At 36.8% G+C, this 25,678-nt stretch overlaps 2 protein-coding genes across 3 annotated transcripts in view; one reads left to right on the top strand and one right to left on the bottom strand.

Annotated features, from left to right (window-relative positions):
* Positions 1 to 5,989: 5,989 nt before the first annotated feature.
* On the bottom strand, positions 5,990 to 18,771 carry slc5a1 (solute carrier family 5 member 1). The gene is made up of 15 exons (XM_041811832.1): positions 18,598 to 18,771; positions 18,080 to 18,151; positions 16,215 to 16,319; positions 15,937 to 15,996; positions 15,604 to 15,708; positions 15,393 to 15,498; positions 14,917 to 14,997; positions 14,571 to 14,782; positions 13,658 to 13,793; positions 11,722 to 11,829; positions 11,467 to 11,617; positions 11,185 to 11,353; positions 7,304 to 7,519; positions 7,085 to 7,190; positions 5,990 to 7,003 (listed from the first exon to the last, which is right to left on the bottom strand). The coding sequence occupies exons 1-15, from the start codon at positions 18,733 to 18,735 to the stop codon at positions 6,789 to 6,791; spliced, it is 1,980 nt and encodes a 659-aa protein (XP_041667766.1). The 5' UTR covers positions 18,736 to 18,771; the 3' UTR covers positions 5,990 to 6,788.
* Positions 18,772 to 23,786: 5,015 nt separating this feature from the next.
* Positions 23,787 to 25,678, top strand: part of sppl3 (signal peptide peptidase 3) — a 183,471-nt gene continuing 181,579 nt past the window's right edge. For both annotated transcript variants that reach the window (XM_041810447.1, XM_041810448.1), the window contains exons 1-2: positions 23,787 to 23,855; positions 25,239 to 25,312. The gene's annotated coding sequence lies outside the window, so the exon portion shown is untranslated. The remainder of the gene's footprint in view (positions 23,856 to 25,238; positions 25,313 to 25,678) is intronic.

Below are 25,678 nucleotides of genomic sequence, written 5' to 3'. Positions count from 1 at the left end.
AAATAGTAAAACTATTATGTTCACTGGATTGAAAAAAGTATCTTAAATTTGATTTAATTCTTTGGTTATGTTATATACCATTTCTTTTTACTATTGAGTTTAGAAGTATAAATTTTGGTGTAAAATGATCTTTCTTTCTTTAAATTATTAGTTATCTCAACTGAAAATTTATACAAAAACGTGTAACATTTGGCCCTTTGGCATTAAGAATAAAACTAATGTGGAACTCCTGGTAACCCAAGTTGCCCATCGCTGCTCTAAGACAACTCAAGCCTCTTTCAACCCTATAATGTGAATAACTTTAGGACAACACAAGAGCACTGACTACTGAAAAGGTTGAGTTTCAAATCTAGTATTAAACACACTTACAGCAGGGGAAACTGTTGTTTGTTAAAGGACTTAAAACAGCACTTGCTGTTGGGAACTTTTTGCAAACATCAGTGGACCAAAAACATTACAAAAATGTCTGTGTAGGAGTTTTACAGCCATGGACTTGTTGGGCCATAAACTTAAGTTTATTGTGGAGTAAGTCAAGGTCTAGGCTAGAGTTGTTTTCTCCTGCCAGAATATTTTCACTGGTGTTGTAAGAGGTGAAGTGCAGTTCAGAGAGAGTTATATGGAACTAAAGACCCATAACTGTCACTGCTATGGGGCTTTGAAACCTGTCACATGCAAGAGGAGGCCCGACCTGCCCTGAGGCTTATTTCTGTCAACAAGGCTTGATTTCTTCTTCCCATGCTCAATCAGTTGTCAGGCTGAAGAGGATAATCATATTTTGATGTTACATAATACAGGTGAGATATCCATGACACTATGTGAGGACAAACTGTATCAACAACAAAAACAGAGCAGCCTTTTCACAGCTGAGCATAAAATAAGTCATAACAGCTACATTAATTTGTGCTGTATATTTTATGCAGGCTTGATTTTTATTCCCACCTCAGCAGGCTTTTGTGTATTTTGTTCATCTTTTTTCTATGTATGACTCGGTTCAGTGCAATTGCTATTTGGTAATTGAAAAACTTAATTTGTTCAAAGTTAACTCTCAGTGCACTGTTTATAGATAACCATCTTTGTTTCCTTTTATTTCAGCAAAAGGTCAACAGACAGATGAAGAGGGAGTCACCTGCACTTCAGCCCAGGCACAGGTGGAGGTCGGTGCTCACAGAAGGGACCAGTAACGTACAAAGGTGTGTCAATAGACCATCTCACAGGCAAATCCAAAGAAGAAACTGGAGCAAATGAACCAATTATAGCAGTTAAATCAGGTGCCGAGAAAGACGTCAACATCAACTTATACTAAGTCAGAGTTTTACTGTGGTGAGAAATGTCACATTTAAACTGAGCTGGGTTAAATGTAGCTTGTCATCTGAAATGTGTCTGCTGTGCCACTAGATGGCCGCTTTGCTTCACGTTCTGACTACTCCTTATGTTTTATGTGGAAAAACAGAGATTGAAGGCTTAACATGCCTACAGAATTCAAACAACTACTGTGCTATGATGGGATCCTTCTAAGAAAATTTCATTACTTCAAAGGAGCCAAGTGACCCTTGACCAAAAAACCTCTTTAATATCAAAGTGAAAACAGATTTGTACAAAACAATGTCAATTAAGTAAAAATATGTAATGTAAAATAAATCATTGCATGATTATTCAGCCTCTTTAAAGTGACTGACCCAACTCAACAGACCAGTTCGTGCCAATAGTCTCACAATTAGTGAAATGGGGATCACCTGAATGTGTCTCAAGTAATTGTAGTATGAAGACACCTGTGTCTGGAAGGACCAGTCACTGGTTATTCAGTATTCCTGTCAACCATTATACCATAGAGATGAAAGAACACCCCAAGTAACTCATGGGAAAAGGTTATTGTAAAGTATAACTCAGGGGATGGATACAAAAAAAATCCAAGGCACCGAACATCCCCTGGAGTTGAGTTACACTCATCATCAAGAAATGGAAGGAATATGGCACATGTGTAAATCTGCCTAGATCAGGCCGTCCTCACAAACTGAGTGAATGTGCAAAAAGGAGCCTAGTGAGAGAGGCCACCATGACTACTCTGAAAAGATTACAAGCTTCAGCAGCTGAGATGGGAGAGACTCTGCATACAACTGTTGCCCGGGTTCTTCACCAGTCAAAGCTTTATGGAAGAGTGGTAAAGAAAAAGCCGCTGTTGAAGAAAACTCATTAAATCTTGACTAAAGTTAACCAAAAGACATGTGGGAGAGTCCATGGTCAAGTGGAAGAAAATTGGCCTGATGAGACAAGATGCTATGTTTGGCAGACACCAAACACAAACACACCATCCCCACTGTGAAGCATGGTGGTGGCAGCATCATGCTGTGGGGGTGCTTCTCAGCAACTGGCCCTAGAAGGCTTGTAAAGGTAGAGGGCAAAATGTATGTGGAAAAATATAGGGAAATCCCAGTGGACAATCTTATTCAGTCTGCAAGAGAACTACGGCTTGGGGGAAGATTTGTATTTCAGCAAGACAACGACCCGAAGCATACAGCGAAAGCTGCACAGAAATGGTTTAAAGACAGCAAGTTTGGAGTGGTAGAGTCAAAGCCTAGACCTCAATCTAAAACACAATTAGGATAAGATACAATGAGACTTTACATTCTACTCTCATAGAAATTCATCTTATTCTAGAATACATATTTTCTTTACCCCCAAAGCAGAGCTATACAGAATAGAAGAGATAAAAATTTTGTCAATCACTCTATCTGATCATGCGCCTCTTGCTATATTGTTGGATAAAGGTCATAGACCTACAACTAAACAATGGAGATTGAATGCATCCCTTGAGTAACAACTCAATTGAAAACCTATTTAGGTGCAAACACATCACCTGAGATATCACCTCTTATTTTGTGGGACTGTGCCAAGGAATATCTTAGAGGTCGTATTATTTCATTTGCAAGTGCAAAAAGACAAGAAGGCACAGCAAAATATTCCAGAGAAAAAAAATTCGACAGCTAGAACAACAACATAACACCAACTTACAGTTTACTTGAAGCCCTCAAAAAACGTGTAGGGATCTAAATAATAAAGAAAAAAATCAAGGGCAATTTAAGATTCAATAATCAAAAATATTATAAAAATGGTAACAGGGCCAGTTGACTCTTAGCATTAAGACTAAAAAACAGCAGTCATCCAACATAGTTCATAAACTACATGTAATAATTCTGTACTAACTTCACAGTCATTTGCAGGGTTTTATAAATCCTTATATAGTAACACAGATACTTGCACAGATGAAATGGAGTTGGCTAGAATTTTGAAAGACATGAAATTAAAAGAGCTACCTGAGCCTATGGCAACAGAGTTAGATGAACCACTGAAAGAGTCTGAAATACGACATTGAATATTTACTCTTAAAAACAATAAAATTCCCGGTCCAGACAGGTATATAAATGAATATTATAAGAAATTTAAAGACATAATATCACCCCTGTTATTGAATGCCTACCACTATGCACTACAATCTGGAACAGTGCTGATATAGGCTTACTGGAGGATTTCATGCCCTCTTGTATGGATACAACATTCAGAAAATGGTCAGAACGTGGACTGTCTAAACTACATCAGCTCCATAAGGATGGGAGTCTTAAATCATTTGAAAAAAATTAAAGAAGAATTTTAGCTCCATAGGACAGGTTTCTTTAGATTTCTACAATTGAGGACCTTTTTAGCTAAACACAAAGAATGGAGTGCAGTCTAGGAGCCCACTCCGACAGAAAACTTTCTGAAAAAAAAACACAGGTAATGTGGGTATAAGAATCATCTGTCAATTTTACTTTGCATTTACAAGCATAACTTCAAATAATACATTGCATACAAAGGAGAAGCGGGAATCTGAAATGAATGTAGATATACTGTACCTGAAGAGAAGTGGGAGGAAATCTGCACTATGGCGCATTTAGTAACCAACTCAAATACATGGAGGGAGTTTAGGTGGAAGGTAATAATGAGATCCTTTTGAACACTGGAAATTGTTGATAAAATGGAGTCAACATACTCAAATAAATGTTGGAGAAACTGTGGCGCACAAATAGGCAACCATACTCACATTTTCTGAACATGTGCTAAACTAAGACCATTTTGGGAAGAGGTTTTTGAGGCTCTTGAAAATGTATTCCATCAAAATCTAGCCAAAGATCCTAGAGTAGCAATTCTGGGCCTTGTGCCAACAGGCATTGAGGGAAAAGCTAGAAAATATCTCTTACAAATAATGACAACAGCAGCTATCAAATGTATTAGTTAATTGGCTAAAACCGAACCTCCCAACATACAGTATGTACACATATGCTCTAAGACTCCAGGGAGAAATATTTTTTACTAGATGGAAACCTGCTGAGGCCATAAACACGTGATGAAATTATTTGAATCCACCCACAAATTCTTATCTAATTATTCTCATTCCTACTCCACTCACTCCTAACCAGGTATAGGCATGCCCTTCTTGAGTTTTCAAAGAAACTTTTTTTTTTGTACATGTCGATCCCACCTATCTGTGTTTTTATTTATTTATCTATTTTTGATTAGGTATTTTTTTTAAACCTGGTTGTCTTTATAAATAACATCACTTTGTTTAAGTAGTGTATTTGTAGTTGAAATATGCTCAGATTTGCTATTGGTAAAATCTGACTGATACTATCTGACAATTACGAACCATATGGATACAGCTGTAAGAATTTTAGAAAATGGAAAAAAGTTAGAAAATTGTGTATATAAATGTACCACTTTGAAATAAAAAATAAATTCTAAAAAAAAAAAAAAAAGAAAAAAAAAAAAAAGAAAGATGAAATACGATAATACTTTGTTGATCCCCAGAGGGGAAGTTATTTCCTGGACTTGAAAAGGTCTGGTCCTGGCTTATCCCTGTGCACCCTGAACAAGCTTGTTTTGCAAAGGTGAATGGAGTAAAATTGCAGTGTCCAGATGTGCAAGCTTGATTGAGAGCTATCCACATAGACTCAGTGCTGTGATTGCATCTAAAGGTGCATCTACTAAATACGAACTTAAAGGGGGTGTATAATTATGCAGTCATTTATTTTGCCTTACATATTTTCTTTTACTTACTTTGTAGAGATCTGTTTTCACTTCGGCATTCATTTTTTTTTTTTTTTTTGTCAAAAAGCCAAATGATAATATTGGTCATGGTTGATTTAGAAGATCAATAAAATTGTAAAACATTAAAGGGGTGAATACTCTTTATAGGCACTCTATCTCATTACTTATATGCAGAAAGCTTAATAGCTATGTTTATCCACTTTATATCCCTATAGGCTTAAGCTCAGAGTAGGAAAACAATTATGTACAAAAAAGAGCATTAAGCATCAACATGATTCAAAGAATATCCTGCTGGCAAGATTGTCTTCATTCTTTGTGCCATACTTTATCATAAGATAAACGATTGCAGCACAGTTTTCTGAAGTAAGAACATGCTGACTACTAAAAAGTAGGTGTAAGAGTGAAATCATGTTATAAATGAATGCCAAGACTGATTTTATAAGAGCTGTCCCTCAGCTATATCTGCTGCACTCAAATCAACTCAGTCTGTTAGCAATTTTCAAAGAATCTAAAACATGTTGTGTCTCTTCATTACTCATCTCTGTGGGTAAGAGCTGCTAACAGATGGCGTTTGGGTTCTAGCGATAAAAGAATGTGTCTTCTGCTTGGAGAGAGTGAGACAAGCCTGAATGTTGACCTCTGATTGTGGTTTGGCACATTCAGTCACCACAGTGACAGAATCAGTGCCAGGAAAACGATAAGAACAGATATAAAGTAATAAAGAAAAAAGAAAGCATGCAAATTCAAGGCAGAACCATAAATAATTTAACAGGAGTGCACATATTCAAGGCCTGCATTAGAGTTCAGTGTTCATTAACCTGAGTTAGTGATAAGAGCAAGATAATGCATGTGTCATAATGAGAATGGCTTACGGTAAATTGAGAAATAATCTTAAGTAATATGTCATTTATCATTTATTCACCAAATTTGCCAGAATATGCAAAAAATACACAACAAACCAGTTTTACATTCTCAGCTGAAATAAAAAAGAACCACTAGAGGGCACTGAAGAATAAGATGGTGCTCTGAAGATCTGTCCCTGAGATGTTTTTATTCATTAACACCTAAAACAACATACAGTAAGGTGCACAGATTGTAAAGGTGACAACTCATATGGACTTTGAGCACTCACTCTGAGGAAGAAAGGTTTAGGTAGAATGAGGTAGCAAATACAGAAATTACAGGGAGGTCTAAACTCTTGATTTTATGATATAAGGCAGCATGAATTAAAAACATCCAACATAACCTGTGTAAATTCACCTTTATGGTAGCTACATCTAAGCAAGAAAATGCCTGAGGAAATTAAGTGATATTTATGTCTGATGTGGAAGAAGCATAGTTTGACTCGCTCTGCAGCTCCAGTAATCAGCTGATGTCTCTTATGTAATCCTGCTTACATTATTGCCTTCAACTGCAAAAGTGTTGTTCACACTGGAAGACTGACAATTGTGCATGGGGTCAGGACGTTGTGCTGCACATGAATCCACAAACAATTTTAATATATTAACAGGTTTAAGTGGGTTATATATTACATTTACTGGTTTACTGTTAAGTTTACCAAAAATAAAGATACCTTAAATATGTCTACACCACTTCACTGTTAAGAAATAATTTTAGATTTCTGCAGTTATAATTTAAATCAACATAACATCCTCTCAATTAAATATAGCTTACAGTATTTGAGAGCAATTGGGTTCATAAGAATTCCTTTAAGCGAAGAAACCATGACAGAAAACGGCCACACACAAGAGGATAATGGCATTGGCGTTGACGACATTCCTCCATAGAGGCACCTCTGTAGTGTCTGTGAGCTTCTTCTGCAGCTCTGCCTTCTCCTCTTCACTCAGTTTAGGACCTTTTTTCTCTTCTAGGCCGCAGAAGCACATCAATGCCCTCTTGAAAAAGTCTGGCTTCCTGGCTGGTTCTGTAAGGGAAGACACAAAGGTAATGAAAAACAACTGCTTCATGCATGATTATACCTAGTTTAATTTAGTCAATTTATTACCTTCTATCTCCATATCATCTGAATCATCATTTTCAACCCAGTCATCCTGTTCAAGGTCCACTCTCTCTTCTGTTGAGTTTCTGAGGCTCCAGCACAGCCGGTGAAGCTAAAAACAAAACATTTTGTGTCAAACTTATTACATATGAAGTTTGCTCAGTTGAAAGTTCATGTTTTGGATAAGACTGATTTATCCAGAGTCATTTCAAAGTGGTTACGTACGTGCTTGTCGTCAATGGGCTTAGTGATGAGAGAAACACCCAGGATTATAATACAGGAGACGACAAACAGGATGATACCAAAGTAGAGGTAATGGACTCCACATATGATGGTTGGACAGTCAGTGGGGGTCACACAGCTGCCTGTGCCGTAGACAAACTCTGTAATCATTCTGGAAAGGCCGATACACAAGCCAATAGCTAGGCCCCAGAAGGCGCCCTGTGGAAAGAAAAACAGAAAAATAGTTAGAGTTAGAGTCTGGACTTTGGCTAGTGATACTTTCTATGTCTTCACAGATGGAGAGGTGCTTTGAGCTAGATGTGACTTTAGCAGGGCTAGCAGAATACTAAAAATACAATGCGCCAAAAGTACTAAAGAAGCTGTCGTATTAGACTTTTTTTTTCAGGTAATTGGTCATAAACCAACGTATGGACTAACATTTTTTCCAGATGATAGGGCTACATAAAAAAGTTGTAATGTCGGGAATGGTTAAATTAAGTTTATTCATATCCAGAAAGGCAAATGTCGTTTATGTAGCAGAGGAGAAGTCATTAGAAAGAATGCAGGGTTCTTCTTCGGGAGACTTTGAATTTTTAGCCCAGTAGCCCCTGGATTCACTGGTATTAATTCAATATACTCAGCATCTTTCCTTCCAAAATATGGCAAGAGAGTTTTAACAAATGCCCTGCTATTAAAGATATTGTTAATAAATCGTATCAGTAATGGCCCAAATCTGCACCAGGATTACATGGAACTGTATCACAAGGAAATAGAATATAATCAAGATACTAACTGCAAATGATGCAGATAAGAAACATGTAATGGTAGATACAACTCACAAGAAACCAAGAAGCCGAAGCTAACAAGAGATACACTGGCTCAGCACATGATAACAGAAGGGTGACAAAGATAAAAACCCTGACACTGACCAGTTGATGTTACTGACATTAGTGTCTCTATTGGGTTAACACAACAACTCCACATCAGATCATATATAACATATTGACGTTATTTAACCTCTTATGAATCAGAGGAACCAACACAAGAAGTCAAAAGAAGTAAAGGAAAGATGTTACAAAGGACTTTTGACCAGTAGTCACATAAATTCTCTGTAATAGCCATACGTGACCAGATCCAGGTTTGCTTCTTTCATGGTGAAGGTTGGCAACATCTTTCACTGAGTATTTTGATTTGTCAAAATCATTAGTGCTGTCATTAGTGCTGCTGTGACAAACTTCTGCAGTTTTTAAGTACCTGCTGAATTGGCACTCTGTTGGCATTAACCTTAAGCTTAAGCTTGGTGCTAATGCTAGCAGCAGCAGCTGCTTTGTATTCCATTAATAGTCCGTTGTTAAGATGACATCTCTTATGTTACTCATAAGAGCTGCTGTGTTCAAAATAAAGGAAATTTTGACTCCTTTCAGGGTGTTTTACAAACATGTTCATGTCATCCTCCTCTATAGCACTGAAAACACTCACATTAGTAACACTGCGCAGCATCTTCTTTTTCTTCTCTAGTCTAGTAGGTTGAGACACAACCTGCTGTAACAGAATGTGTAGTCTCATGAGGAAATAAACAGTTTTGTCATCTGTGTTGTTTGGTTTGGTGTGATATATAAAATTGTAACATTATGACATTGTATCGTATCATATTGTATCGTCAATATGGTACTGTGTTATATGGATCTGGTACTGTGTCATTTGGTATTGTCTAGTATGGGATGGTGTGATTTCATGTTAAATAATATGACTAAGTACAGCAGCGATCCCCAAATGGCGGCCCGCAGGCCACTTCTGGCCCACGAGACATTTGGAAAAAAGATGGAAATTTAAAAAAAATACATTAACTTTTAATTTTTACCCTTTTAAACGTTTAAAATACAAATTTGCACTCATTTATCATGACCTTTCTATAATTATAGCAAGGAAAGGTTGTAATACTATGCAATAAATGAGTTAGATATGGTACGTTGAACTCTCTTTAGAGCAGGGAGGAGCATTGTAAAAAAACGCATGGAAGACTGCTTAATCACCTCAATTCCGCAAACATGCTGCCCAAAAAGAGGCTGATACAGACGGCATGATTTTTAAGACTGAAGGAGAAGTATTTATTGTCTAATTTATAATGATTATTTTGTTGAAGATGAAGAATTTAACCACCGTGCGCAGCTGCACGGACTCTCATTGAGTCCAGCCCTTCCCGCACCTCTGACTAGTTTTCTGCATCTCAGACCTTAACAAATGTCAGAGGTTTTTGCCTTGTTAAATCAAACTTCCATCCCTGTGGGGGATAAAACAGCTGCTCTCAGGATAGCTAACACTTTCCCTGCATAACAGTCCGTCAGCCCCAAATGCAGACATATATCTGGCTTTGGTGATTCAGTTCAATGTCAGCCTGATTTAATCCCTCATTATGAAGAATCTGTAATGCCAAACTAATATCAACTACATTTATTTACATACAATTTAATTTTATGTCAACAAGACGTGCAATTATGGTCTTGATCATTAACGTTTAAATGGAACGTAGTTTATAAATCCTATGTGTACTTAACTCCAGGTCTCAGCAAAAAATGGTAAAAATTACTCTTATAACGATAAAACAAATTGTTTGTAACTGAAAATGTATTCCTAATGTGGACACAGGCTGTCCTATGACATGAGAGTCTGGCATTTTTGGTCTTGGTGCAGCGCTCACAGACATAACTAGAAAAGCACTCGGAGAGCACAGACTTCTGCCATTAGCCCTATCTCCCAATAGTGAAGAATCCTTTAAAAAATTCCTGGATCCGTTCTCTCTGTTATGCTCCGACTCGTCTCCTTGACGGGGCGTGCATCTTTCAAAGTCTATAAACTCCAAAGCCTTGAACAGAAACACACCCAAAATGCTGCTGGGATTGAAGTTACTCATGTCCGCCATCTCCTGGTGTAAAGTGGTAACAGCGCAGACCTCCGCCATTAGCGGTATCTCCCAATAGTAAAGAATCCTTTAAAAAATTTCTGGATCCAGACGGTGATCCAGATCACTCCCAAAATCTAACCAGTTCTTCCTTATGCCATTTCTGACATTTCCTGAAAATTTCATCAAAATCCGTCCATACCTTTTTGAGTTATGTTGCTAACAATCAAACTAACTAACAAACAAACCCACCCAATCACATAATCTCCTTGGTGGAGGTAATTATGCACGGCGATGCGCCACTTCATAATGCACACAGGGAAGTCAGGGGGACTTAGAGAGAACAGACATGCATAAGAACGACCGTTGTGGCTCAGACATGTACTTATAAGTCAAGTTTTCTAGTAGGTGAGAGTTTATAGCTCTTTGAGCAGTAATAACGCAACAGTCAGGGAAACATCTCAGCCAGATCCTCCTCTCACTCTCTTTCTGGACTCTGCACTGATTCTAGGTTGGGTGAAATAATTTCAGGGTCTGATCAGATATTGTGTACAACAGGTTGCCATTTTTAAGCCATAAACAGTCATGCTGAATGAATGTTTATAATGAATATTCCAGTCTTGTAAATTTAGCATCAGTGCGTCTTAAAAATGTTAAAATGTGAAAAAATTGCCACCTGATACAAGGATAGCATATTTATGACTTACCTGTTAAGATTACTTGCAAATAAACCCTTTGTCTAAAGTGTAGCTAACTAAACAATACTCTCTGTGTGGGTGTATATGTATATGTGAACATCCAAGAAATCATGTTTGGCCCTTGGCTTTCTCTACTTGAAAAAGTTTGGCCCCCAGGAACAACTAATTGGGGAACCCTGAAGTACAGCCTCTTGAGCTGTCAGTACAGATTCAGATATTTTTTGGAAGGGTGCTATTACTATAGAATTGATGTGCCTTAATTAAGAGATGATGGATGTAAAACTCACAGACTCATTGACACGTTTGCAGAAGATAGCCAGCATAAACACAGCTGCGATGGGTGGTGTGAGGTAGCTGGTGATGGACTGGATGTAATCAAAGAGCTGACCACTCTGAGCTGACTGCACCACAGGGATCCACGCAATGCTCACACCAATAAGGACCAAGATAAAAACTCTATACACAGACAAACACGTTATCAAAAGATAGTTAAGGTAGGTAGTAAAGGTAGTTGGTAGTTAGTCATAACAAGAAATCACTTCATGTCACAGCACAAAGGCGTGTTTTACCTTCCAGCAATCATGAGTTCCTTCTCTGAAGCTGAGCGGCGAATCTTAGTGTAGATGTCCATTGTGAAGAGTGTGCTGGAACTGTTAAAGATGGAGGTCAGTGAGCTCATTAGAGAGGCCAACATCACTGACAGCATCAGACCTCTCAGACCTAGAGTGGACGGAATAACAGATTTTAGAAAACAGGGACGAAAACTTGAAAATGAAAGGTAACATTTGCAGTAAACTGTATCTTAGAGATCTCTAGACATCAACCATTGGGCATGAGATCCACCACCAGTTTGGGATAAGCGATGTTGGTGCAGCCCACACTGGCTCCACAGTGCTTCAAACATTGTTCTGGGTCAACACATGCCACCACATCTATAATTAAAAAAACAAAAAAACAGAAGAAAAACAGTTTTAGATCTGCCATCATGTCATTAGTATGATACACATTCACTACGAATCTATACTTACTGATCTTGCCTGAAGGTACCAGTCACATAATATTTTCACTTCCATGAAAACATTAGATGTTACATGAAAGACTGCTACTTAATGCATTGAAAACTGGAAACTTGTAACACAAGGCTCCCTCCTGGTTGAGTAGTAGACCACTCAGCAATTCTACCTCTGCAACTTGTTTTGAACTGAGGATTCTATTTATCAAATACAGCACCCAATAAAAGGGAGTTTACTGCAGTAAAAATATGTTTTGGTTTAATGTCTGACTTTCTCAAAATGAGAAAGTAAAGCTGTTAAAAGTGCCCTTCTTGGTTCACGTTATGAGTGATCCCTGGATGCTTTTCAAGTACCCTGCAGCATTACAATGTTATTTAGCAGATATGTCTGTTCAAAACAACATACATCCGAGAGTAACCACAACATAAACAAAGATCTAGTCAGGTGGAAATGACATCAGTGTTTCAGGTCCAGTTGGTCGCAGTTTTTATGCTATAAACATCACCAATGAAACAACATATCAATAACCTTTGACGTCTCATCACCATCATCAATTACATTGTCCTCACCAACATATATTGCACCAAAGAACCAAGTGCTGGGTTGTTCAAGAAGAGCTGGGAGTAAAACTTACAGAGGTAGAAGTAGAGTTGGACAGTGAAATCCATCTGTATTTGGGAAACTCATTCTACTACAGGGGACAACAACGGGGAACAGTCTAGCTAAGTGCATAGTGTTCTTGAAAGAGCTTGGTTTTCAGCTTTGTCTTGAATGTAGAAAGAGGCTATGCAGATCGAATGAAATTTTTCTGTCTAAATATTTTTTTTCTTTGAAATATATATTGTTAGACTTTGGCTGTGAACTCAGTCCCTATCACCTATACTGCAGCCAGCTACAAGGCGATGATGACCTAGGCCTAATTTTTCTTGGGCTACCATGTAGTTTGATGTGAATATCCTGATTGGTGAAAAACACGTGAAAGAAACAGGTCTTCTGTTTTAATTCTCAGGCAATGAAAAATAAACTTTCAAAAACCTTGAACAGTTAAATTTACACAGAAATCAGCTGCTTTAATCATGAATGGACTTATGAATGTAGTATAAGTTTGTCATGCATCTTGTTTGCTAATAATTATTAAAATAGTTGGATTTATTTTTTAATCAAACATTAGGCCAATCTTTAAAATGTTTTTTAAATCTCACTCTTTTTGGAGTTACTTAAATATCTGTAGGGGTTAAAAAGGGAAAGAAAGCAAATAAACCATAGAGATATATACTTCTTTCCTCAGCACATTTTCTGAATTTAGATCAAGCTTCTGGGGGCCACATGGGAAGCTGATGTGGCCCTTGGGCCTCCAGTAGATGATCACTAAGCCATCTATACCCTTAGAAAGGACACTTTTAACATATTTTCCTTCTCATTAGGAGAAAATTATCAACTAAAACCAAAATGTTGGTTTTCTACTTAGTAAATACACCTTACTGGGTATGTTTTTGGAATAGAGTCCTCAATTTGAAATGAGAAATAAGCAGTAAGGTGCTCCTCTCAGTTCTGCTTGAATACATTTATCTTTGTTCAAGAGACACTTTGTGTTTTTTTACATAAAAAAAGATTCACATAAATATTGGTATTGACACCAGTATCAGCTAAAATGAGTTTGGAAGTATCAGCATATTAGACAGCAAGACTGACAGACAAGCTGCACTATAACAGGCTAAAGGTTATAGACAAAATCCACAACACTGACCAGGGTAGAGGATTCTGCTTATCATCCCAGGGAAAACCATGAGGAACATTGGCAGCAGCTTCAGGTATCCACATAAGATGCAACCAGCTTTAACATGAGATAAATTCTTAGCTGAGAGGCAGCGCTGCACAATCACCTAAAACAGAAAAATAACACACCGCAGATGAACGGCTTGGTAGTGTCAAAAGACAGTAAAGCAATGTTTTTAGTTGATTCCAGTTTAAACTTAGAAATTTATCTATGTATCAAGAGATTATGAGAGATAGTGAAAGAAGCTGTCAACTATGTTTTCATATGTGTGAATGATGCCATCATTTAGATTAGAATCAAATTTTTCACCAAGCACAAGCCACAGTTAGTCTTATCTCAAACTCTTGAGCTAAAAGCATGGACATCCTCCTACAGCACTCTGAACGCTTGAGTGACTTTGGCAAAAACAGGCAAGATAAGGTGCACAAATGTGTGTGCAAATAGGTTGTAATCAATTGACTGAGTGTGTGTATGACCATGGATAGTCACTAGTCTTTCCTAATACCTACGCCTGAGTAGTTTCACATCAGTTACAGCGAGTGTATATCTACCTTTGTCATCCGGTAGGGCTGAATGATTTTAATAAATATCTAACTGTGATTATTTTGACTTGTATTACAAATGCAATATGAATTGTTGCATTGATGGAATGATTATTTTCATGTCATGCTCATTTATAATAAGGATAACATATACAAAAACAAGCAAAGTTGGATTTTTTCCTCTATTCTAGAAAAAGACGACACTTGAATGTTTGCATAACGTGCAGAGCATAACACCTCTGCTGTATTAAACTGGCATTTTGACACACAATTCAGGTTATAGGGTATAATTCAGTCTAAATTTTGATTATAAGCCCAGCTCTATCATGTGCTTGACTGACCTGATCAGTGCACCAGTACCAGGTAGCCTGAATGGTGAGTCCGAACACGAGGCCTGGCCATGGCAGGTCACCCGTGATGGGGTCTCTAAAAATGTGGAAAGAATCCGGCCGGGGCTCGTAGCACTCTGGCTTTGATACGTTTCCTATGATGGAGGGGACAGCTTCCATGTAGAGCCTCTGGAAGTTTTCATAGCCTTCCACCTTAACAAAAGCTGGAGACATATGTGCAAGTTAGAAGACCTTAATTCAGCAACACCACAAAAGACAGAGTGCTCTTATACTGATTATCAAAATACATCTTAAAAGGAAACTGAATGTAAGGATAAAAAGGAAAATACCATATTACCAAAGCCCATGAGGATAAATGATCCAACAATCATGATGATGGTCTGCAAGGTGTCTGTGTAGATCACAGCTGCCAATCCACCTAAAATATCACATCTAGGGTTATTATGTGATACATTTTCAATCAGAACCAACTCATTTTATTGGGATTACTGTAATCACATGAAATGGGGTCACATGCTGTGTTATGTAAGCTGTCTTCCAGTGGTCAAGCTAACAAGCAAAGCTTAAGTTCAGGTGTATGTTCATTATTACAAAACAGCAACAGAAGGCCATTTCCTGCTTATCGCAGTTTATGGGTAATTAACCACAAATACACGTCGGAGATAAACTAGCTATTTATGTCTACCTACGGCTTTAAGAAGACTTTACCCCCAGTCACGGTGCCATTCATACAGTAAAATAAGATAAGACCTCTAGTTTATGAGGGATGTGTGATTTGAGTGGAAAAAGTGAATGCACTCTCAGAAGACAGACCTGTGACCGTGTAGATCGCAGTAATCAATAGTAGTGCAACAACGGCAGCGTAGATATTCAATCCAAGGGCCTGATTGATGAAAATGGCTCCAGAGAACATGTCCGCCTGCAAGACAGCAGGAGGGAAACACCATTTTATTCTGTGATATACAATTCAGGCATAGTCTTTAAATAGTGGGGATTCTTGTGGGTTTGAATAGTTTAGACTTACTGAGATCTTTGTGAAAACATACAGGAAGAGGGAGAGGACAGAGAGGTAGATGCGAATGCGCTGGCCCCCAAACCTCTTCTTTAAGTACTCAGGCATGGTGACTACCTGAATATGTCCATAGAAGAATGAGAATGTTTATACACAATATATTTCCCGTCATAGGTACCTGACATGGTGGTTTATGTGATGCCCCAATCTTATTTCTTACAGATGAGTGACAAAAAATGTACTATTAAAGCTCGTGTATGCTCAACCGGTCTATCTTCAAAGATAACCATTGCAGTACAGGAAATAAACACTGATTTTTGAAGAGTTAGATTTTTCTTTCTTTACCCCTGATTTGATGTAAATCGGCACAAAGAGCCATCCCAGAATGACAACCACTACAAGAGCCTGAAACACAAAAATACAAACACAAAATCAATTAATACTTAATTCACTGATTGCTTGAAATATTCACATGCAGTTCAAATTGAGTCCTGAAGATATGTTGTTCTGTTTTCATCCATCACCTGCAGTCTTATCACTTCACCTTACAAAGATAACTGCTCCATATGTTTGTGTAAGAAGTGATAATGGGGAAATTGGCACATCAACACAGAGAAACTCACATTCCATTCAAATCCTCCTATGGCGATTCCTGCAGCCGCTCCAGTCCCAGCAATGCCGACAAAGTGGCCACTGCCGATGTTACTAGCAAACAGTGATGCTCCAATCTGTGGAGTACATACAAGTGTCTGTTGATTACATGCATGCATAGCTTTTTCTGATCATTTCTGCAATGCACTGGATTACGGAAAACTCATCAAACATGTCAAAGAAATGTAATGCAACTGCCTTAAACATTGCAGGTTATGAAAGCTCTTCTTAAGACCAGAATGAGAAGCATCAACTTTCTCTGAGACCTCAAAAACATTAACTGACCTCTCTTAACATCTACATATCACTGCCCCCAGCAAAAACCTATCTCCAAAATCCCCATTTTTCAAAAAAAATGACAAAAACCCTGTATTTTTTCAATTAAAGCCCCTGTAAAGTGATTTAAAAAAAAAAGTATTTGAGTTTTGTTGTATGACAGGCCACTGTGTTATGAACCACCACGCCAAATTTCAGTCATGAAAAACATCTCTAAGTTTATAAAATTAAGCTTCAAAATAATGAAAAATTAGGCTGTAGTATCTGCTCTAGGAAGGTGTGGGCATGTCCGGTGAACAAGCTGTAGCCACACCTACTCACAAGCAATATGATCCTCTCTCAAATTAAAAAAAAAATCTTCTAAACAGAGCACAGCTGCTTGGCTCTGTGCCAGAGCAGAGAGACACAAGTTGGATATTAAATCTACTGTTTTCTGGTACAAATCTCTCGTTTCTGCTGCTTTTAATGACTCACAGGCCACAGTGGCTGATAGATTTGGTAAATTTACCACACAGTGAACAAAAACACAGCATGTAACTGACTGTTACCTTTCGATGAAGGCAGTGACATCGGCTAACAACAGACTCTACTAAGATAAACTGCTCTGTTATTTTATATCATTATAGTGTTAGGGGCAAGGTTATTCCCCATTAAGACCGGTGACTTCATGGGCCCCTATATTTGCCCTACTCAAATATAACCAGGCCAGGAAAGAGGTGAACAACCTTCTGATGCTATTAACCAAAAATTCAGTCACACATAGATGTCATTGTTAACACTCGTTAACTGCAACCTTATTCCAACATATCTAGAGTGATAAGACACAAAAGTTTGGATTTCACTTTACAGGGACTTTAATGTTACCTCTGAATGGTAACAGTCTGCATCTTTTTGACACTTTTTATTGTTTTAAAATTTGTTAAAACCCACTGACGGATGCAAAGGGTGACCAATAGCACTGGTTTATGAATAACAAATCATGCAAAATGGATATAGAAGGTTCTGGCCAGACAATGCTAAAAAAAAAGTCTACTTGGGGAGAAATGCGGTCAAATTAATGTAAAAAATAAAATACAGTATTTTTAAAGGTCCCAGTTATGGCTAAATATTGAGTTTAAAGATCTTATCAGGAAAAACTTCATAGTTATAATTGATTTTGTATTTTTGTGCTCTCTAAGCTAGGATTACTTTACTTCTTATGTTGATGAAAAAGGACTTTTGGTTTAAAAGAGGAAGGATAAAGCATTTTATGTTTATTAACCTTAGTGCTTAGTGTTTGTTGTGTGAAAGTGCTTTAATTATTTAGTTTAAAACATGAAAATTTTGACAAGGGCAGAGCTGACAGAGCCTAACAAACCCCTGCCTACCCTCATGGGTAGGCTTGAACACACCAAAACACTACCATAAAGACTGATGATACAAAGTGTTTCTGGTGACTCTTATCTATCAGAAAAACACAATAAAACAATAAAAGCTTATTATAAAGCATTTTTTTCTGCAATAAAAATGCTTCTTAGAGCTACATGATAATATCTCTAATTATGAAGAAGTGGGTACTCACCGGCCACCACACCATACTCCTCCCTGCCAGGAAGAAGCCACCAACTGTGGCTCTGTTGGTGCGGACCATAGCCTGCAAAAGCAGAAAGGCATGTTTTTACAAAATCCCAAAAAGATCCTTTTTTAGTGCTAGTTAATGATTGCATTATTTTCAAGTTATATTTGTTTCATAGGGAATCTAATTTAACTTTAATATCAAATCTGAGATGCAATAGTACTCTAATCTGCTATAAAACAATCATAAACCAGGCTGTTGAGTAACTGGCTTTAATGGCACATAAAAGTCAGTCTCCTTGACATTTCAGTGCTTAGCAAACATTTATATAATCCTATAAATATTCAAATTACTTACCTAAAAATAACATGGTATTAGTTTCTCTGTCTTTTATCAATCAGGACCTTTTTAAAGCTTAGAAGTAAAAGAAACAACAGGTTTCCAAACTATAAAGCCAGTAGAAGTTATCCATTCACTGGAAAAAGCTATTTAAAAATGGTCAACAGAAAAACGGAGAAACTCACCCATATTCCAACCCCCAAAACAACCAAAAAGTAAATCACAATGACAGAGATATCAGCCGCATTGTTCAGGGCTACGGGGTCTTCACTTTCTTTGGCATTGTTCCTTACGTAGGAGAAGCCGAAATAATCATAAGCCATTTTGCAGAGAGGGCGACAAGAGACAACGAGTGCTGGTGAAGCACCTGCACTGACACTTATGTACCTGTAGCCCAATGAGGAGGGTGTGTTCCTCTATCTGTGTGTGTGAGTGAGAGAGTGAGAGAGAGTGTGAGGGGCTGGGAGGGGATTACAAGCATAGAAGTGTATTATTAATAAAATAAACATATTGTTTGCTTGAAAGTGTACCTGGATTCTCAAATAATCAGAGCTGTTACAAGATGGTTATTGTGGAAAGGAATTTGTTAGAATGTGTAACCTTTCAGTAAATAATCTTGTTAATGATCAACTCACAGGGAAATACCACAAGAAAGGAAACAGATTCAAACCAACCGTATAATAAACTCCATTAAGAGAGCAGTTAAATTCATAACACTTTCTTAAACATTTAAGTTCTGCAAATATTATAATACATGGTTTTGATTCTGTGTTGATCCATAAAGGCTCAGTTACCTCATCTGCCCCCTGAATGCCCCCTCAGTGACTTGACAACTCTGTCAATCAGTAAAATTGAAAAGTAAAACTGTTGATTACATATTTTTATGACATTTTGAGTGACCTAGAGCCCTCTTGTCCATTTTTGATAAACTGAGTCATATTAGGAGAGGTCTTGTTTTCCAACTGTTGACTTGATTTATCTCATAAAATCCAAGATTAAAAGGAAAGCTTTGCTTATACCAACAAGGAAATAGTTGCCATTTACTGTAACCTCATGACAAATAAAAAGCACTTACCACAACCTCCACCCCACCCACAGGGAACACTCACAGTTCCTTTTGGTCCTTAAAGAAACAAGAATATATCATCGTCTATCCGTCTAACTTCTATTGTGTAAAGGTGGTCACAAAAAAAAGGGGTCATCATCAGTAGCTGTTATCATCATTTTTCACATCCACCAGGTAAATGTGTTTTAGAAGTAAAAACAAATTACTTTACTTTTTGAAAATGTAGAAATAAAGTACCCAGGGCAGCCACTAGGGGTCACTGCAGGATCGTCAAACGACTACAGGAGCTGCATGTGACTGAGCTCTCAATGACATTCTTCTTTTTAAGATTGCACATTTTTATTTGCAGAAGGCCTGGCTTGTGTCCTTTAGATTTTTGTATTACAAAAGCAGAGCTTATCGGAAAGTACTACACAATTTCTTTTAGACAGAGCATGTATCTCAGTTCTTTTTCTGTAAAGGTGAACCTGATGCCATAATTTTATCCAAGTCATAAATCTTGGCCCAGGTAATTAATTAATAATGTCTTTCTTTGTCCTTCTGCAGTTTTCAAATTGTAGAAATAACAATATTTATTTAATTTGAAATGTGTGTCAAAATACCAGTTTAATACAATTTTTCTTGAATAATTGCTTCCAAGTTGTAAGTGTGGGCTTCATCTATGCTCCTATTTGGAGTTTCTTGAATTAAATACAGACAACAAATGACAATAATTATAACAATTTTAACTGTTTTTCCTCATATTAGGTCTGTCAATTTTAATTATTATTATTATTGAATTATTACACTTCTTATGCAATGATACATACATTTGCCAACTCATATATATTAGGTTGTGATGTCCAACTGTTTGTACATTTCTATGATGCATTAAAGCTTGTTGAAAAAAAAGATTACAGTTTTTGGAGTAACAATTTAAATTCCTAGATGCATAAATGCATTGTAATTGCTTTTTTTTTAACCTTTTACAAACAAAAATCAAGCACTTTGTGTATTTGCCCACACTGTTTTGCTCATAAACACAATACATCTTTTCCTGGAATTTGTCCCCTGGGTACTGCCAGCAGAGGTGGAAAACAACTTTCCACATACTAAAGTATTGTGCACAAGAAAATAATTTTATCACTATTTAACTGTACCACAGTGACAATTTTAAACAAACCCAGTATTGTCTAAATAAGTCACTTTGGGCAACAAGTTCCGGATGCTTGCTCTGGTCACAAGATAACTCCGTTGTCCACAGAAACTTTCCACATTTTTTTTTTAAATATTATGATTCATTTTCTTCTCAGTTGCAAACAAATATGTAAAAACATCACTGATGTCAGGATGCCAATAATCCCCCACACAGTATGTCAAAAAGACTCAAAATGAACTCCTCACCTGTTGCCCCATGCCAGTCACTCGGATTCGTGGCTTAGGGCCCAGCATAGTCCTGGACTCCTACTGGTCAGTGTTGGCAGTGCTTTAATAAAAACAAAACCAAAGTGTTATACAAATACATGCATAGAAAAAAACAACAAGTACAACAAATACAAGTGATAAAATATGATATAATATTTTAAATATTCTACCATTATTGATTGAGATTAGGCTTATGTGGCATTCAGGAGGGAATAAGTTCACCAAGAACTTGATTGATATATTGGCCATTCTAGTTACACACATTAACTCACATTACTCTGTAAAATAAGCAAATGGGCTAGTCTGCATGGGGGAAATGTTAACATTTGCTTGGCCTACTTTGATCATTTGAATCACCAGGACATTCTAGCCTAGTTTAGTTTACATTGTAATAATATTATTCATACATTCACTTTTTTGCAGCTGAAGATCTTATTATGTCAAAGGCTCTGGTCTACTGCACTGTGCATTTCCAGCATATAACCACCCATTCTTCTGGCACAGATCGGGTACAGTCATGTTTTTGTGGGGCCATTTCTTAATAGTATTGTTTTGCATTGAACCATACCTGTAAAACAGATAACAATACGCTCTTCTTCCATGCCTCCAGCATTCAGCGAGCCTGGAATCGGCACTAATCTTTGTACAAACACTACATATACATATAAATACATATGCATATACATACAAATAAGACAGAAACCCCAATTTTGAGACTTTGTTCAAGAAACTAAAATCAGGCCGCATCTTGATAAACTCTTATTCTATGTGATGTTGATTGATCTGGGGCGGGGGCGATTTTATGCATTGTGAGGGATTTTTCTGAATAGATATTTTGATTCCATGACGTCTACATACACCCATATCACTTATTCTTGGGAATTTGGAAAAAACAGGTTTAAATTTTGAAAATAAAAAGTAAGTTAAATTCCAAAATCTGAAGGTATATCAATATAGACCAAAGTCTTGGCTGTTCAGCAATGTACCAGTGCAACCTCCTCATTTTGTACTTTTGTTTCAAAATAGGCGTTTTTCCGGTTGTTACTTTGTTTTTGTCAACACCGTCAGACACAATAAAAAGCAAATTATTTTTTATTTATTTGGTCTAATATGTATTTAGAGTTTTTAAATCATTATCTGGGATTCTTAGTACACATATACGCGGTTAAATGTTGAATATTCCCTTTTGTTCATTTTTTATACTGTTTCACGTGTACTACTTTAAAAGAGCTAACATCATACAATGTTTACTTTTACTCTAAATAGAAAAAGTAATGTTTTTTTATTTAACAAACATATTTTAGTATTAAAAAAGACTATTACTTTAATAACTCAACAGCACTGAAGAACCATATTGTAAGCATTTTAATTTAAAACAATTAAAACTCCCTCTGACGGTGGTGACTTTAGAACTGACGGTGGTGACACTAATCTGACTGTGGTGACAGTGGCCTCATTACAACACACAATTCTGAAACGTATTCCATTCAAGTCAATGGCTTCTTGCTGAAAAACTTTATTTAACTATTTGGTCCAAAAAATAACAATCCTGAGCACTGTGATAGACATTTTTCAAGGAATATAAGGTACAATGAAGCAATATCATTATTAAGTACCCCATCCCCATATAATCAAATATTAAATCATCATATTAAAAAGTTATTACCAGTAGGAATAATGTACAATACATCACTGAAATCATCTTAAACTGTCATCCAGTGCCTCCTACTCATAAAATAATACATCATATTCTTCTGTAAACTTACAGTGAATGTTAGATTTCGTTAAATGTTGTTGTTGCATAGCCTAAAAGGGATATTGTATATGTGCTATGTTGGTGGGTAGTAGATGCACTATGTGCATCCCAAATGACGTAAGCCAAATGAACATGGCATAATAGTGAAATGAGAGAGGGAAGGCACACCTCAAGAAATATAGGAGGAATTACATAAACAAAGATGAAAAGAGGTTAATGAAACATTACAGATCATATTGGTATTTATTCTGATCAACAATTATATTTTAGCCTCCATTTAGGACCATTTGGAGGTTTTGTCACCACCGTCAGACAGAAAACCTGACGGTGGGTGACAAAAAAACCTACTCTTTCTCATGATATGCATGAGTTGTTCACATTAGCCATCTTTTCTTTTCCCCTCTGTTGCTAGCTGTTTCAGACCTCTTCTTAAAAAGCAAACATTTATCTCATAATCTATTCAAATATTTTTTTATAAGTTTAAGAGAAAATATCAAACTTACAGAAGCTTGAGTGATTTTGAAGCATGAAGTAGAGCTGAAGGTTTGAAAATGGGGTCTTCAGGAAATAGTTGATCTTGTAGTTGCCTGATTTTATTGCTTTTTATAAATATCTGACGGTGGTTACGAATATGTGGGACACATTTTGAACAACCACAAGATAATAGTAAATATTGTTTAAAACCCACAGTTTTTAGTTTTGAATACATATTATAATGTACTCTTTCATGTGGTAAAGATATTATTCAATTCAATTATTACTTTTTGTTTTTCTAATCAAGTTGAATGATTATCTCATATCCGAGGACAACTGGTTTTGTAGGCAATGGGCCAGCATATAATCATTAAATTAATAAAAAATAAAAATAAACCTATAAAAGAAGCCTACATATGTGCAAAGGATCCCCTGATTATAATCTTGGTTCTTTTTATTCATGAAAATGTTTTTAATTTCCAACAGAATTAGCATTTTTCTTAGTGGGACATGTTTTATCCAAATTCCCAAGAATCAGTGACATGATTGAATATTATTTTCAGCAAATATCATTTTATAACATATTTCAAATCAATCAAATTTTATCTAAAAAAAAAAACTCTCACCCCCGCCTCTGGCTTCTGTTGGTATCGTCCAAAAGTGGCGGGATTAGCTGACTGCTCATCACCGCTGGTGAGCACAAACACCGGAAGCGCCCAAAGACTTTGAAGCCTGGTACAGAGGTTTGTAGAGCAATATTCATGTTTTTTAAGTGTGAATATGAATGAAAATACTATTACAAACTCTGGAACCAGCGTGAGTTGTCAGCTATCTCATTCAGGTTGTAAAGCCCTCTGGCTTGCTAGCTAACTCTAAGCTAGCTGTGATAAATTATGCTAGCATATCTTCATAGTGGTAGTGAGAAGAGCCTCAGGTGTGTCTGCCTGAAGGAATTGAATGAGTGAACTGCGTTTGCTCCATAACCTTGTGAGATACATTGCTAACTGCTGTCTACATGCAGACAGGGTTAATTTTGTCAACTAAAACTATGACTAAAATGTTTGTTGACAGCCTTTTTTCCATGACAAAAACTAGACTAAGACTAACAAAACTAGATCTGTGATGACTAAAACTGACAAAAAGTAAGTTTAGATTTCACCAAGATGACTAAAACTAGACTGAAATGTAATGTAGTTTTCGTTGGACATTCAAAATCAGTGATAATTCTCCACTGTGGGTAAATCTGTCAAAAAAACAACACATCTGTATCTATTATGCCTCTCAGCTGTAGAAAGCAGGGACCCCATGTTTGGCAGAGAATACACTACCATCATTTGGTACCAGATTTAGGCAAGAAAGTTAATGCTTGGACTAAAAGTTAAGAATAACATGTGAGGACTTTCTATGGACTAAAACTAGATTAAAATGGTTTGAGTTTTCATCGACTAAAACTAGACTAAAACTAAAAAGGGTAAAAAAGACTAAAATGGGACTAAAACTAAAAGGCATTTCATCTAAAGACTAAGACTAAAATTAAAAATAGCTGCCAAAATTAACACTGCATGCAGCTATGAAGAGGAGGATTTAGAGACCCCCAGCTCTTGTCTCCCTTCAGGAGAAAGTTAGGATATTTGGGTTAAAAAAGAAATAGGGTTTATTTTATTTCACTGAAATGTGATTTCTCTAGAAGACAAGTATCCAGATAAAATATGTAAGTAGTAATTCAGACTGTGTTGATATCATCTGTAGCAAAAAGGGTCCTGTGTTTGAAATTTGTGGGTCCATTCTGCATCATAGAGAACTTTATAGTGACATTTATTGGAGGGATAGACCCTTGAGATGAATCATCTAGTTTTCAAGGGGGTCCCTACTTCAGAATATATTTATATTTTGTAAAAAATAGTATTTTTAACAAAATAGTATTTTCACTGAAGCGATTTAAAAACGAGGTGTAATGCATTTATTTACAAGGAGTGGTTATCCAAATACAGATTTAGAGGTTAGAGTACAGAAGGTGTAGAACAGTTTTACTTGGGTTTATGTTTTTTAATAATCCCCTTTTTTGTTAGAAAAAAAATTACTTTTAAATTGTATTATGTTTTATTTTCCCTTGTTTTCTATTTTAGGAAAGAACCCCAAACTGCATGATAGTCTGGTTGTTCCTCGTTCAAAATATGGCCTAGAGGATATGGCTGAGCTGGTGAGTATGTTATTATTTTTATCCCTGCAGATATGAAACATAAAGTAGGTTTGTAGCAGTAAATTTGATAATTACCCACACTGATGAAATCGGCAGGGGGTTATGTACAGGGTTCCATATGTTTGTTTGTTTGTTTGTTTTTATGTGTACAAAATAACTCGAGAAGGGAAAGTCGGAAACTTTCAGGGAATATTGGGATAGTGACAGGGAAGAATCGATTGGATTTTGGTGATGATCCACACACCTGTTCGGTTTTTCTCAGACTTTGAATTTTGAACACCATAGTAATCAACGGGAGCGTGAATTCCTCGGTGGCGCTGCTTAGGCGTGGGTCTGCCGCCTCAGACGGCCATTCTAGTTATCTAT

The sequence above is a fragment of the Cheilinus undulatus genome, linkage group 17, assembly GCF_018320785.1.
Source record: "Cheilinus undulatus linkage group 17, ASM1832078v1, whole genome shotgun sequence".
NCBI lineage: Eukaryota > Metazoa > Chordata > Actinopteri > Labriformes > Labridae > Cheilinus > Cheilinus undulatus.
This window is presented reverse-complemented; position numbering and strand designations above follow the sequence as displayed.